Below are 13,975 nucleotides of genomic sequence, written 5' to 3'. Positions count from 1 at the left end.
TTCCGTCTCCTACACTGTTGAATCCCAAATCTGTAAGCTCTGGCTTGGACCATTTTCAAGCTCCCAGGCCCAAGTGCCTTCTAGACTCTTATTTTTTGGATGATCCATGGCACCTCCAACTCCACCTTATGGCCACCAAACACTGCCCCAGCTCTCCCACATTTCCCAGCCCCCTCACAGTGTCTAGTTCTGGCTAAGGGCTGTGAGTGGAAATTAGACATGCTGCTACCAGGCTGAAGCATTTGAGAGCAAGTGCACAGCCCTCCAGATCTGTCCAAGAGACAGGCTGAATCCGAGTCACCACTGGAAGGGAGCTGCCCTTGAGAGCCACCAAGTTTGCAGCAGACTTTGTAAAAGAAAGAAAACAAACTATTTTATTAGTTAAGTGACAGAGATTTCAGATTTCAGAGCCTAGGCTGACTTAATTAAGACAATGTCCAGGAATGAACTTGCCAATGCCCTGATGCCCAAACCACATTCTCTTCTCTATCCATTCAGGTGCTCAAGCCAGAAAGTTGTGTATCGTTTATATGCAGTTAAACCCAATTCTTTAAATACGTCCTTTACTTTCCACTTACACATACTCTGCCTTAAATCAGGTCCTCATCATTTCTTCCTAGCTCATTCCAACAGAGCCTCCCACTGGATTTTAGATTATTTTTTGTTTCCTAACCACCTTCCCCACCTCTCCATTCATGGTTCATGACACTTCCAGAGTGATCTTGCTGAACCACAACTTTCCATGCCACTCCCTTCCTTATGAGCCTCCAAAGGAGCCTTTCTGTCTTCAAGGATAAAAAAGAAATTCCTCATTGAAGCAGCTAATACTGGTCCCCTCTTTGACACTGTCCCAAACACAACTCAGTCTCATCCCACGCATCTGGAAATCCCATCCTCCATACCAGCGATCACCCATTTTTGTGCTTTTTTTATACCCTGAAGATAATGAATCTGCCAGCATTACAGTAGACATTCAATAAATGTGTCAAATTGAATACATGGTCTAATGATTGATCAATTAAGGATATCAGACTGGGGATTTAAGTTCAGGTCGTCCTTACAGCCACCAGAAATTCACCTCTCTCCTCACCTATTCCCATCACACAGCCAAACTCCCAGCCCTTTCTCCCATGGTCCAGTCTGACATTCCCTTTTCTCTAAACACAGAGCCCTCAAGGCCAAACACTTCTCGTCAGGAATGCGTTTCCCTTCCTCTCCACAGCCTTCTGGAAGGCCTTATCACTTGATAAATTTATCACAACACCCTCTTTGCTGCAGTCGGACGCTCCAAGGGCTGGCTCCACAGAGCGGCCCCCTCCTGCCTCAGGAATTTCACAAAGAAGTCGCTGTTCAGCCAGGGAGTGTTGGAGGGCAGGCAGTCCACTTCAGGAGATCAGTAACAAGCCCCAAGCAAGAGGGAGGCTCCAGAACCCAGGGGAAGCCTCGCCCAGAAGGAACCCCAAGGAAAAAGAAAGGGCCAGTGCTCAGAATTGCCTGCGAAGGTTCCTGACCTACTCAAAACCTCCCGGCCAGAATTTGGTCCAAGGAGCCAGCGGGGTGGCTGCACAAACCGCTGCAGCTCACCCCAGAGTGAAACAACAGCACATAATGAGAAGGCCTTGGCGGCTGCACAAGGACATTTATGAAATGCAAATGGCCGAGCAGACCCCAGCTCCAGCCCACGGTTCCCCCAGGTCCTCCGCTCCCTGCTTTTGGTTTGAGCATCATAGGGAACTGTTAAGTCAGGTTCTGGAGGCCCCGCTGACTGTTGTCTGTTGGAGCACAAAGGTGAAGGCTGTGCGAGTCATCAGGAAAACAAAGGGCACACACCGTCAACATTTCCTGGTTTTGTCTAAATGAAAACATTCAAGAGAGCAGAATCTCTGGGAGAAAAAGAAGAGCTTGACTGTCTTGGAAAATCCTTGGACAAAGGCACCAAAATATAAACATCCAAATGATTTTCCTCTAATTTGATACCGCGCACTCTCTCCCTCTCCTTGAGTCCGCCCCCGTCCTGCCTCGGGGAACCGGAGTACAAGGAGGACAGTGGTTCTTAGGAGCGTGTCACGAATGCCTCGGAGTCTGGGTGCTGTTTACTGTGGGCTTCATCTCTCTCTGAGAAATATGACTCCGACTGGGAGCTGGGGTGCCGGGACAGTCACCCCATGGGGACCCTCACCTCATCACAAGAGAATGAACTCAGCCTTCAGCTTCTGGAAATCCCAGAACTGGGTGAGAAACTTCAAGGCCTTAGCTGACCAGAACCTGCCTCCTTAGACCCTGGAGCCCCTGGGCCCGGGGCCAAACCGAGATGGGGCAGCAGGAGGAGGGAGGCAGAACAGGGGCTCACTGCCGCACACCCCCGCTTTCCTCTGTCCAATCCCCTGTGGGATCCGTGGTCCTTGCCTGGTTTAACGTTGTCTTTTGGTTGCTTTTCTTCCTCCCCAAAAGACAGGGCAGGAGTTAAACTGTCACATATCAGGCCCCCACTTCCAGGCAGAGGGTGGGTAGATACTTTAGGGGGGGCCTGGCCTCCCATCACCAATGACCTGGCCGCCACCACCCCACTCCTCAGGGCTCCTCTCTCCATTTCATGAACACTGTACCTGCGAGGCTGTGGATGAGCTTCCAGAAATCAGTCAAGCCACAAACATTATTTAACTGCAAGCCAGAAATAATTATTACTAATAATAACAAACCATGGAATAGGCTTAATTGGCCTTCCTGCACTTCTCTAAACATACTGCTGACGCTTTCTTGGCTGCCGTTAGACCTTCATGATTTTCTTCTCTGGGGAAAGTCTAAACTGAAGGATGTGACCCTAAGCCACCCTTTGGCAGGCTCTTTAGTAAGGTCAGGGAACTGCAGGGGACTTGGGGAACGGGGCTGATTCACAACGGGCCTGGGCCTGAGTGCATTCAGGAATGCACCTTCATAAAACAGATGGCTGCGTTTAGAGATGTTTGACAGCTCCTGGGCTCTGACAGTTACTAGTGAAGTCATTTCTCATGAACAAGAAGCAGGACAATTCAAAGCAGGAAGAGTGGAAAATAACTTAAATGTGTATCAAAGTGCAGCCACAAAAGCACAGTGAAAAACCAACTGAAGCACACACAGACACCACTTTCTCTCACCTCTCAGAGAACCCACGCCAGAGCCCAATGCCTGGGACCCATCCATGGAAGACCCTCTGGTGGAGAAGTGAGAGTTTATGACATTTACAACCCAAGCCCCTCGCCACTCTCAATCACGTCTCTGGGGACAAGACTACCATGCTGTGGATTTACTTTACGGTATGGATTCATCCCCAAATTGGGTCTGTCCTCATGGCCCACAGGACCACGTGCTTCTCATTCCATTTGTGTCACTCCTACTGACCCACAGAGTGTTGTCCTGAATTTGGGTTTCTGAGGGTTTAATGTCCCTCAGCAGCCACAATTGTTCTGAACATTTCTGCCTCTGAGTTAAGGAGATGAAGGGCGAGGAAGAGGATTGGGAATCATATCCACCCGATGAGTCATCAGGCACTGCTTGTGCTACCATTCACTAGGGAAGGCACCAGCATCTATGCTGGATTCTGTATGTGGACAAATGCAGTCTGCGGGAACCCCTTCTAGAGAAATCCCTGCACTGGACATTCCGTGGGAAGTGAGCTGGCCAAGATCATGGATGGTCATGGGTAAGACATTCAGTTTCTGCATATCAGTTCCTCTTCCACGAAATGAGCCTATCAGATCTACCAATGTCCAAGTGCTTTTTCAAGAGTAACAACTTCCCTGGCTGTGTCTTCATTTCCTTCTCTGAAAATGGGACTGACAATGTGCTATCCTACTGAATGGCACAGAGTGAGAGATGCCATGTGCAACGATGTCTCTTGGGGAAGGCAGCATGCAGCTGTGTTGGGTTGAGTCGGTTTGTGAAGATAGTCCTCATTTACGCTTTATCCATATTCTCATATCCTCACTTTTCTCTCATATCCTCACTTGCATAAACACTTCCTATGTTAAGGACCATATGTCTCTGGATGGGGAGGCACATGGGAACCACTATTACTACTCCCACCACTGATATGATGGTGATTCTCAACACCCACATCTGTAGAGAACTGTGAGCCCTCTATGCAACGTGACCCCTCTGAGACAGGCGGGATGGGTATCTGTGAGCAGAGGCTCCCTCCTCTGAGCACTCACTGTGTACTCTGCTTGTACCTCTTTTACAGTATTTACCATTTACCATTGTGACTTTCTGCTCATGTGTCCTTTCTCTACTAGCGAAGGAGCTAACAAAGGCTGGGACCATCTCTTCTTCCTGGCACGCAGGCCTGAAGTGACCAGTAAACATTTGTAGAATGAATGAAGAAACTCTCCATTTGACAGATGAAGAAACTGAACAGCAGAAAGCTGGCAGTGCCTCCCACTTTCCTATAGGGGCCAAAAGAACCCTCCAGAAGGAGAAAAACAATCCTCAGCAAAAATTCTTGCCTAGGTCAGAAGGTATCTCTGCTCTGCTTTTCTAACCAGCCCTTCATTCTTTAATCATTAACACTAATAGGTAATAGTTATTGTGTACTTCTTTACCCGCATCATCTCATTTAAACATCATGATAACCCTAGGAGATGAGTAACCATTACTAGACTCACCTAGCAGATGGCAAAGAGAGACCTAAAGATGGTACGGAACCTGCCCAACATCATATGGTTAGTACATAATGGAGCTAGAATTTGTTCTAAGGCAGTTTGAAACCAGAGAGCAAACTCTTAATACAACCTTCTATTGTTTTCCTTCTTGGTTGGTTGGGAATCCCTGCTTCCATATCACCCAGGACTGCGCCAGGGTCAGGCTTGTTGAGGAACTAAATCTCAACAGATGCCGAGAAGGAGATTATCCACCAGCATTTTCCATGTTGAAATACTCTCAACCCTTGACTGTGTCAGTCAGATATTAACACGGGTAGCCATGGCGTGGGCAGGGGCCTGGGAGTTAGATGCCTGAGGATCAAGCCCAGTTCCACCATTTACTAGCTTTGAACTTCACTTTACTCAGGAAAATAAAATACAAAAATTTCTGTCCAGACTACCTCACAACATTGTTATAAAGTTCATACAAGATGTGAAAGAGCCTGAAGAGCCTAGGATATAAGGTAGGATCTCTCCTTATTGCTAATCAGCACCCGAATGCACAGGAAATTTCTTCCTGGCAGCTCAGATTCATCTCAAGCTAAGGCTTTCAAGGACTAAAGGGCAATGGTTCGAATACAAGAGCCACCCTGTGAATCCACAGTGTGGGCAGAGCTGGACTCACGCCCCAAAGAACAGGCTGAAGTTGTGCCCTCCCTGGGTGTGCCATCACTGGGGCTTGAACCCCACCCACCACCACCACCAATACACACACAGGATCAAAGGTTATGCAGACAATAGATGGGCACCCGGCACTGAGTCAGAGTGCTGCGGCAGGACTGGACTTCGTAAACAACACACTCCAGCTCCCCATCCTCAATGAGGGGACGGGGCTACAGCGTGGCTGGCACGGCTCGCACAGAGCTCAGTCCAGGGTTAGCTCTGCAGCTCCCCCTGCTATGGTGAGAGGCTGAACTCCTCCAGCCCTCAGAAAACAAGGTCTCAATCTAAAATGATGTGGAAATGCTTGGTATCTGCGTACAGAATGGTTGGTAAACATAAAATAAAATAAGCTGCTGCCTTACTTCCCCTTTTTCAGGCACTATGCCAACTTTCCTATTGCAACGAGGAGGCACTGGCAATGCTAGCAGGGTTGAGGCTAAAGCTGATTCCCACACATGACAGGACATACTGCAGATGTGTGCCTCGGGTGGAAAAAGGAGGGTCACCCACTCACTAATCATCCACAATGTCTCTTAGAAAACAAACTCAAAGCTGATTCTGAGTAGATTATGTTATTTTAGGCAAATGCTTTTTTTTTTTATTTCAGAAAGGCAATTCCTCCCAGCTGCCAGGAGAGGAAAGGTTTCCAAGAAGACAGCAATGCAGTCACAGTCTGATGCACTGGTTGAGGACAGAGGCCCCAGCAGAGCTCCAAAGACCAGGGCCAGGAATTGCTGGGTCCATCTGGAAGCCATCATCTCCTGGGACAACCTGAGTCGGTGGTCACCAAGCAATTTGTTCTAGGTCTTGCTCCAAATCACCCATCTTACCCATGGAGATCAGATCCACAGAGAACAGGAAATGGAGTCATAGAGGCCAAACTGCTCACTAACTGGCAGAGAAAGAAAGACACAGAGAGAGACAGGGATGGAGAATGCAAGAGGACAGAGAGACCAAGAAAGACAAAGAGACGGAGACCAAGAAAACTAAACAGCAGCCAAGAGAAAGAAGAGAAATGGAGAATTAGAAATGGAGAGAGAAATCAAGCAAGAAATAAAGCAAGAGAGAAAGAGAGATGGAGAAATACAAAGAGAAAAAGAGAAGAGAAAAAAATGATGGAAGGAAGGAAGGCTGGCCGGCCTTTTATAAGGCTCATGTCACGTCAGGTTAAGATCCAGCACCAAGGTCAATTATATTCGATCAGGCTTTCTGTCTGTGAAGCTACACTTCCAAACATATAATATGTTGTGTGAAAATCCAAAGTCGTATAGCAGGTTACAATGGGACTCTGCTGCATTCATAATGTATAAGGTGCTCCACGGAACATCCTCAGGAAAAAGCACCGGAAAGTGCACTCAGTAAATTAGTTTCCAATAATCTCAATGGACTCCTTGGTAATAACAGAGAACCCAGCCTCAGCCCAGAATGTACCAGCATACAGTTTTTTATTTACAGGGAGTACCTGGAGCCTAGGAAAACTGGACACGATGGGGTCCAGGGCAAACCACCCTCCACCCCACCCCACACAGGGGGCTCTCTTAATTACACTGGCAGAAATCTCTACCAGCCACAGAGAGGAAAAGCATTTTGCAATATAAAGTTCCCCAGAAGGATTGTGTGGCAGATGGAAACTGACGTAATCTGTGTATGGGCCTAGTTTATTTAGACTGCATCAAATTAAATCCAACTTCTCTATAGAAGGGGGCCAGGGGGGAAGAGCTTCTGCCCACCCACTCTTCGCCACGCGCGGCTTTAAATAGACACTAACAAGGCCGCGGCAGTGGAACAAAGGGAGGAAACTGGAGCTCTCCGCCTTGCTTCACTGTAATTAGGTTAATGCTGGAACATGATGAAAGTGGCCCACTTGGCATGTGAGTTTGCAAAAGGAACTGTCGCTGGTGAGGAGCTCCTCCTTCCCTCCCTCTCCAAACCTGTCCGTGCTCACAGTAGGTGGCACCTACCCTTCTTCCGGGCCTGGGCAATGACTTCCGCGGCACTCTTGCTCATCACCTTAGTGACATACAGCGGGCAGTTGGTCTGATTGGCAATGGTGATCGAACGGTTCACAGCTTCAGCCTCAACCTGCAAAAGAGCACCTGAGCGTGAGAACTCACCCACACCACGAGCCCCTTTCTTTATCCTCCACCCTCGGAGAGAGGCTGAGATGAGTGAGAACTTGCAGTGCACTGCTGAGTGGCACTCTGAGAGATGTGACTTGCCCGGTGTCACTCCAATTTGGCAACTGAATGATGGGGAAACTCCATCCTGACCCACTCAAGGGTAAGCGGGTACCCGAAAGCAGAGGTTCTCTAAGTGTAGTCGGCAGACCTGCAACAGCTTGCAGTCTGTTAGAAAGGCAGGTTCTCAGGCCCTGCCTCAGGCCTGTGGAATCAGTAACTCTGGAGGTGGGACCCAGCAATCTGTATTTTACTAACGCTGGAGTATTTATATGCCTGCTGATGTGTGAGAATCACTGCACATAGAAACTAACTGCTCTCAATTCAATGCACTCAGTTCCACTTACACAGCCTTGAGGCAAGGCATGCAGTGATGCTATTTGGGGGCTGGGCTCCCGTCAGATGCACACAAATGAAGCCAGCGCCAGCCACAGAACAATGAGCCCTTACAGGGCTCCGGCGAACACAGCAGACAGCATTTGTGTAAACCAAAGGCCCTCTGTGTGCAAGACATGACGGCCAGCCAGCCTGCCACTGACTGGTACGACCTCTGGCAGGAGATGAGAGAGCTGCTCTAATAATCTGGGACTGTAAACTTAAGGTCCCAACTAACTACTGTTAAATACTTAACAGGTAAGATCTTACAGAGGAACGGGCAATGTGTGTCTTTCATGGCCAACTGAAATTGCAGGTTCAACTGTGGAAATGCAGGTCTCAAAAAGTCATTTGCTATTTGCAGAGACAAAGAAAAAAAATAGATTAGAGATTATCAGGGGAGAGGGATAGGGGGAGTTTTGCTTAATAGGTACAGAATTTTTGTCTGGGGTTGTGAAAAGTTCTTGGTAATGGATGAGAGTGATAGTAGCACAACACTGAGAGTGTAATTACCACCACTGAATCATACACTTAAAAATGGTCGGAATGGGAAACTTTGTATTATATATACATTTCTACAATAAGAGGTGGGGGAGAGAGAAGTCACTTGTTCCTTCTCTCAAATCCTGGCAGAAGGCCACGGCCTGAACTTTTTGAGGGGAGGGGCTTGGTCTTTCCTGTATCCTCCAAGCCCCACCTCTGTGGTTCCCAAACAGTGCCTGGTATGTTGCAGGTGCTCAAAAATATTTATTGAGCAAATAAATGACTTCATTTTATATCAATGGTGCACAAAGCTAGGCTGCTCCGTGAAGAGCTGTTATTTTTCCTAAGAAATAACTGAGCTCCTAATTGAATTAACTTAGTGAACCAAGCTTATAGGAGCTTGGCCTAGAGCTCAAGTTCTATAATTGCATTAACTGATAATCTAATTTAATAAAACTAAGACAACTTTATTCAAATTTGGCCTTTCAGGCATAAACTATATGAAAAGAGATGTCAAGAAATCCAAAAGCAAATCAAACGGCTCTTGAAAAAGCCCATTCAACATCTAAATGTTTTTAATTCCTTGAATAACTGGACGATAAGCCCATCTCCTTCTGGCTCCGGTGACAATGGCAGTGCCTCTGGCCTGGACAGCACAGAAGAGGGAGTTCCCGCATCTCTGCAAGGCCGGTCACTCCACAGTCACCTCGGCAGAGTGAAATGGGTAAAGGATTCCAAAGTGTCACTTCCCAGTTGCGCAGGGTGACCACACAAATTGTTGTCCCAACTGGGACACTTTTGAAAGTCAAAAGAGGCACAGTTAATAATTGCATGGGAGCAAGTGGCACAAATCAGGACTGTCCAGGGCAAAATGGGATGTGCAGTTGGACTAATCAGAGGGTAAATCAAGAGACGTCCCAGTTGCACTGAAGGATTGGCTTCTACTAAGAGCAGCTTCAGTGGGAAGAATCCAGGTATCAGCCAGGGTCTGTCGGGACTCGCTCATCCAATGCGAGGTCAGCAGGAATTCCGACCCCTCCCTGTCCAGCCCTTCAAGAGGCCTCAAGTAAAAGGCAGAAGCCAAAGTGAGATGTGAGGCTCATTGAAGAGGAGAACGTTAAAGCCACAGCTCTCTACATTCCACCCAGACCTGATAAGATACACATTTTTAACCTTACGTGTTTATACGTGTAGGCCTCTGATATGAAACATACACCGCTTTACACCTACAACTCATTTAAACAATATTGCTTAAAATATTATGAAAGTATTATAGGTTAAAACTAAAATCTCTCCACCTCATTCAGTAGGGATTTGGCCATCAGCTTGTCCCACCTCCCGATGTTAAAGATGAGTCACCCTGAGGTCCAGGGAGGAAAACGACTGGTCCGAGGACCCACAGTGGGGTCGGCACACAGCACTCCCTTTACAGCCGTCTCCCACCTCTCTGTGTGCCACGGCCATGCCAGGCTTCCGGGCCCAGTTCCAAAAAGCCCTCCTCTGTGAAGTCTTCTCAGTTCCCCTCATCATCAAGCCCCCTCTCCATTTTGGATCACGGTCTTGCAGCTGTCCCTCTCTTACACCTCTTACTGCACTCCACCCCACAGGTTGACTTCCTCTTCACACCCCCCCACAACCCACTGCCCTACAAATCCCTTTCAGGAAGGATCCCTCACTAACTTTTGTTGCTATCCCCCACTGGGCCCAGCACTGCCTCAGTCATAATTTGTGCTCAGCTGTTATTTATGGACAGATGTTTTCTACATTTCTACATTCTCTACCAACCCCCTTTCAGTTTTCTCAGCTGAAAACCAAAGAAAATCCTGCCAGGCCATATCCCATAGTGAGATGGGAAGAAAAGCCTACAGTGGAGGACCATGTTTCCGTAAGGTACAATGTGCGAGCAAACCATCACAATACCGGTGATACACAGATTGTGAAACCATCACGGAATTCAGAGGTCGTGTATTTGTAAATACTATTTCGTAGGTCTTGGCCTCATCCCCCTTACTGGACTGTGATGCTCAAGTTAGCTCTGAAAGGTTTCATATTTTATTCTCCTCATCACCCACCATAGGCAGAACTACACACAACAGATTCCTCCTGATAAACGTAAAAAGAATAACCAGAATCTGAGGGTGAAAAGCGCTGGCTGGAGCCTGCAGGCTTGGGTTCTAACCCTGTCCTGCCTCCTCACCTCCCAGGGCTGTCATGGGAGGAAATTAGTCAGGAGAAGCACCAGATATGGTGCCTGGCACACAGCAGGTGCACACTCCACAGCATTTCTAAATTAGGTGAAAAACAGAGGACTCTGGAAAGAAAGTCTTCTATGCCTAACCATGTAAAAATGGTTTTAATTTTTCTGGTCAAAATAACAACCAGAACAACTTTCCTCTGATAGCTTTTTTCTTTTCAGTAAACCCAAGTGGGCTTGCTTTGTGTTTTTGTGTTAACAGGGATTTGGGGACACAGAGCAAATGGCAGGAGGAAGAGGAAAGCAAGCCCCTAGGAAGACTCTAAAAATTAAATAAGAGTGTGGCTCTCAGAAGTTGCCTCATGTAACCAGAATAAGCAGCTTTCAGCTTTTCTCAGAGGGCAACACCTCCAGTGCAATTGGAACAGGGTGGCATTGGCTACCCAGACAACAAACTGAATGAAGCCAAGAGAAAACTTTTTTGAAGTCCAGCCCCAGGTGTTACTGTCTGGTTTGATGCGCCCAGTTGGCTTTGAGCTGAGCTTGGCATCCCCAAGACTGAGTGCACGTGTCTGCCCTGCAGGGCGGCTGGGGGAGCAGGCGAGACATTGCATTTCCTAGCTCTGGGATATGGGGTTGCCACTTAATTTCATGCCACCTTAGTTTCCTCCAGTGAGAAAGACGGAGATAACCAAGGGTCCCACCAAAGCACAACTGCAGGCGGCAGCAGGCACATGGAAGGGAATGTAAATGGCATTCCCTGGATAGAGCCTTGAAGTCTTTGTGAATGGTGGCCCCAGCATTGTGCAGAGAAGGCTCTGTTATATCCACCTCCTGGGACTGTTATAAAGCTTAAATATGAAATATGAAGCACAATGTCTGTCACATGATGAGTGCTCAATAAATGTTCACTTTGAATGGGGTCTACAAGGCAAAAAAAAAAAAAAAAAAATCATCCTAAGACCCATTTCATCCTCTGTCTTTCCAGGACTCCTTTCAGCTACATGGCCTGATCCTAAAGTGTTTCCAGACTGAACCCAGGACCAACTCCCAAAGAAGTTGGGGCACAAGGGCTGTCATGGCTCACACCACTCCCCTCACCCCAACATGACTGTCCTGGGGAAATCTGGTTCAGATGATCACCAAGGCCAGCCTGGAAGGGGAAACAAAGCCACAGGAAGGAACCTTAGGATGTCTCTGGAAGTGGAATGGAGCAGCCCCACTGAGTCTAGGGGTGAACAGGGTGACTGCATGTGTTTGTGTGCTCCTCTGTGCATGTGTGAGTGTGTGTGTGTGTGTGCGCACATGTTTAAAATCAGCCTCAGGTATTGTTTGGTGTCAGTTAGTAAGACTGTCTTCTATCCTACAAGCTGCCTCTCCAAATCACTGTCCATCAGCCAAAGTCACAGCACAGGGCCCCCATCAGCTAACACAAGGGCTTAAACGAGTCACTTTCCTTGCCCTGTGCTGACTGTGGCTCACCCTTTTACCTTCTTAGCATGGTAGGAAGGCTGGATGGTTAAAAAAGGACCTATATCCTCTGGCCCGGAGATGGGCCATCAAATACTGAAAATTTAATAGCTTCTGTCCTTTTGGGGGAGAGCATATTTGCAGGGACTCAGAAGGTACTGAAGGGGTGTGTATGTGTGTGTGTCTGTGAATGTCAGGGTAATAAGAAGGATTGACCAAGGAAGTGTAAATTCTCAATGTGTGTAACACATTCCGGAGTAGCTTCTGCCTTCTCTCTTCTTCTCTTTCCTTAGATTCTTTCTCATTTTCCATTCCTTCCCCCCAAATTCTGAAGCAAAAGCCTGAAGATAGTGAGGCACCTCACTCCCACCCAACCTATGGTTCACCCAGAGTTGGCACCTTGAATTTCAAACCCTCTCAAATCCGTTTTTTTATTGGGGGGCACAAACTTCTTCCAATCATTGGTCCTAACATTTACAATTATTGTATTCACAGAGGAGATCCGAGTCCTAGGATTTGGACTTAATCCATTCCTGTGGGTGTGAACCATTGTGAACAGGACCTTTTGAGGAGGTTACTTCAGTTTAGGTGTGGCCCACCTCAATCAGGATGGATCTTAATCCTGTTGCTGGAGTCCTTTACAAACTGAGTGAAATTCAGACAGACAAAGAGAAAAGGCCACAGGAAGCAAGAAGCTGAAGGTCAGTGGAACCCGGAAGAGAATGGAGACGCCAGGAGAGGCCAGGACAGGCCGCCATTTGCATTGCCATGTGACAGAGGAGCTCAGGACCAAGGACCACAGGCAGCCAGCCCCAGAACACCAGTCTTTGGAGAGACAGCATCACCTTGAAGATGCCTTGATTTTGGACTTCTCCTAGCCTCAAAACTGTGAGCCAATAAATTCCCATCACTTAAGCCAACCCATTGCATGGTATTTGCTTTGGCAGCCAGGAAACTAAAACACACTTCAACCTGTTTCCAGAAGGAAAACTCCTAATTTTTAAGCCTACATTCAATTAAAACCTCTTTCAGTTCCTTGATGATTTTCTCTGCCCTTCTCTGCACCTCCTTCAATCATTCTCTTAGCTCAGAACACCCATACTCTTTTTTTGTCAGGTCCTCTTAAGCCTCAGCTTGGGCCTTTCATTAAGGAGCAAACTTCTAAAAAAGTATTTAAAGTCCCAATATTCTAATTTAGCAAAACAGATTCTCCACCTTCAAGATGCAAGCGGCACCCCCACTCTAACTTAGCCTCCTCACCATTCAGGACAGTGGTTCTCAACCTCTGTGCCAGCCAGGACTCCTTGCTAGCAATAATTGCCCCTCTATGATTCTCAAAGCTTTTTAGCTCCAAACAATGTTTATTACATAATAGGCCTGTGTAGATTTATTGTGGAAAAACTCACCGTACCCATTAAGCTTTTCAGATATTTAGAAGAACTTTTAGATCCCCATTACTATGTTTCAGTGACTCATAAGATTTTGGAGGCCCCAAGCTGTGAACCACTAACCTAGACAGACTGCATGTGTCTACCCAAGCAAGGGCAATGGAGACGCTGAGCCAGAAACAGGAGTCTTCAGGCTAACTGACCCAGACTGCTTTACCCTACGAACTCAGCCTAACCCTTCATTTTGCCTGTGTAGACACATACATGTAGCCTATGACTTCTCAGAGGAACCAGACTCAGCATCTGAGAAGCCTCATTTGCAACAGGCAGAACGAGGGTTCTAGGTGGTTGTCAGGGCGGGTCAGCACCCAATAGACACATGTCCCACTCAGCAGACGTTCACCTCCTCAGGCCGGCTCAGCACATGTCCCTCGGGGCCCGTGATGCCCAAGTCCAGGATCCTCTGCTGTTCCTGAAATGTTTAAAGAAAGCCAGGCTGTTAGGGAGAGCTGGACGTCAGACCCCAGTTTCTAGAGACTTGGCTAAAAG

General features: G+C 47.5%; 1 protein-coding gene across 2 annotated transcripts in view; it reads right to left on the bottom strand.

Moving 5' to 3' along the window:
• DPYSL2 (dihydropyrimidinase like 2) overlaps nt 1–13,975 on the bottom strand; it is a 113,442-nt gene that overhangs the window by 12,778 nt on the left and 86,689 nt on the right. For both annotated transcript variants that reach the window (XM_037812679.1, XM_037812680.1), the window contains exons 7-8: nt 13,830–13,898; nt 7,301–7,421 (exon numbers count right to left, since the gene is read on the bottom strand). In XM_037812679.1, the coding sequence (XP_037668607.1) occupies nt 7,301–7,421; nt 13,830–13,898 (190 nt within the window). The remainder of the gene's footprint in view (nt 1–7,300; nt 7,422–13,829; nt 13,899–13,975) is intronic.

The sequence above is a fragment of the Choloepus didactylus genome, chromosome 20 (assembly GCF_015220235.1).
Source record: "Choloepus didactylus isolate mChoDid1 chromosome 20, mChoDid1.pri, whole genome shotgun sequence".
Classification (NCBI taxonomy): Eukaryota; Metazoa; Chordata; class Mammalia; order Pilosa; family Megalonychidae; genus Choloepus; species Choloepus didactylus.
The sequence above is the reverse complement of the archived record's forward strand: the minus strand, read 5'-3'. Positions and strand labels throughout refer to the sequence as shown.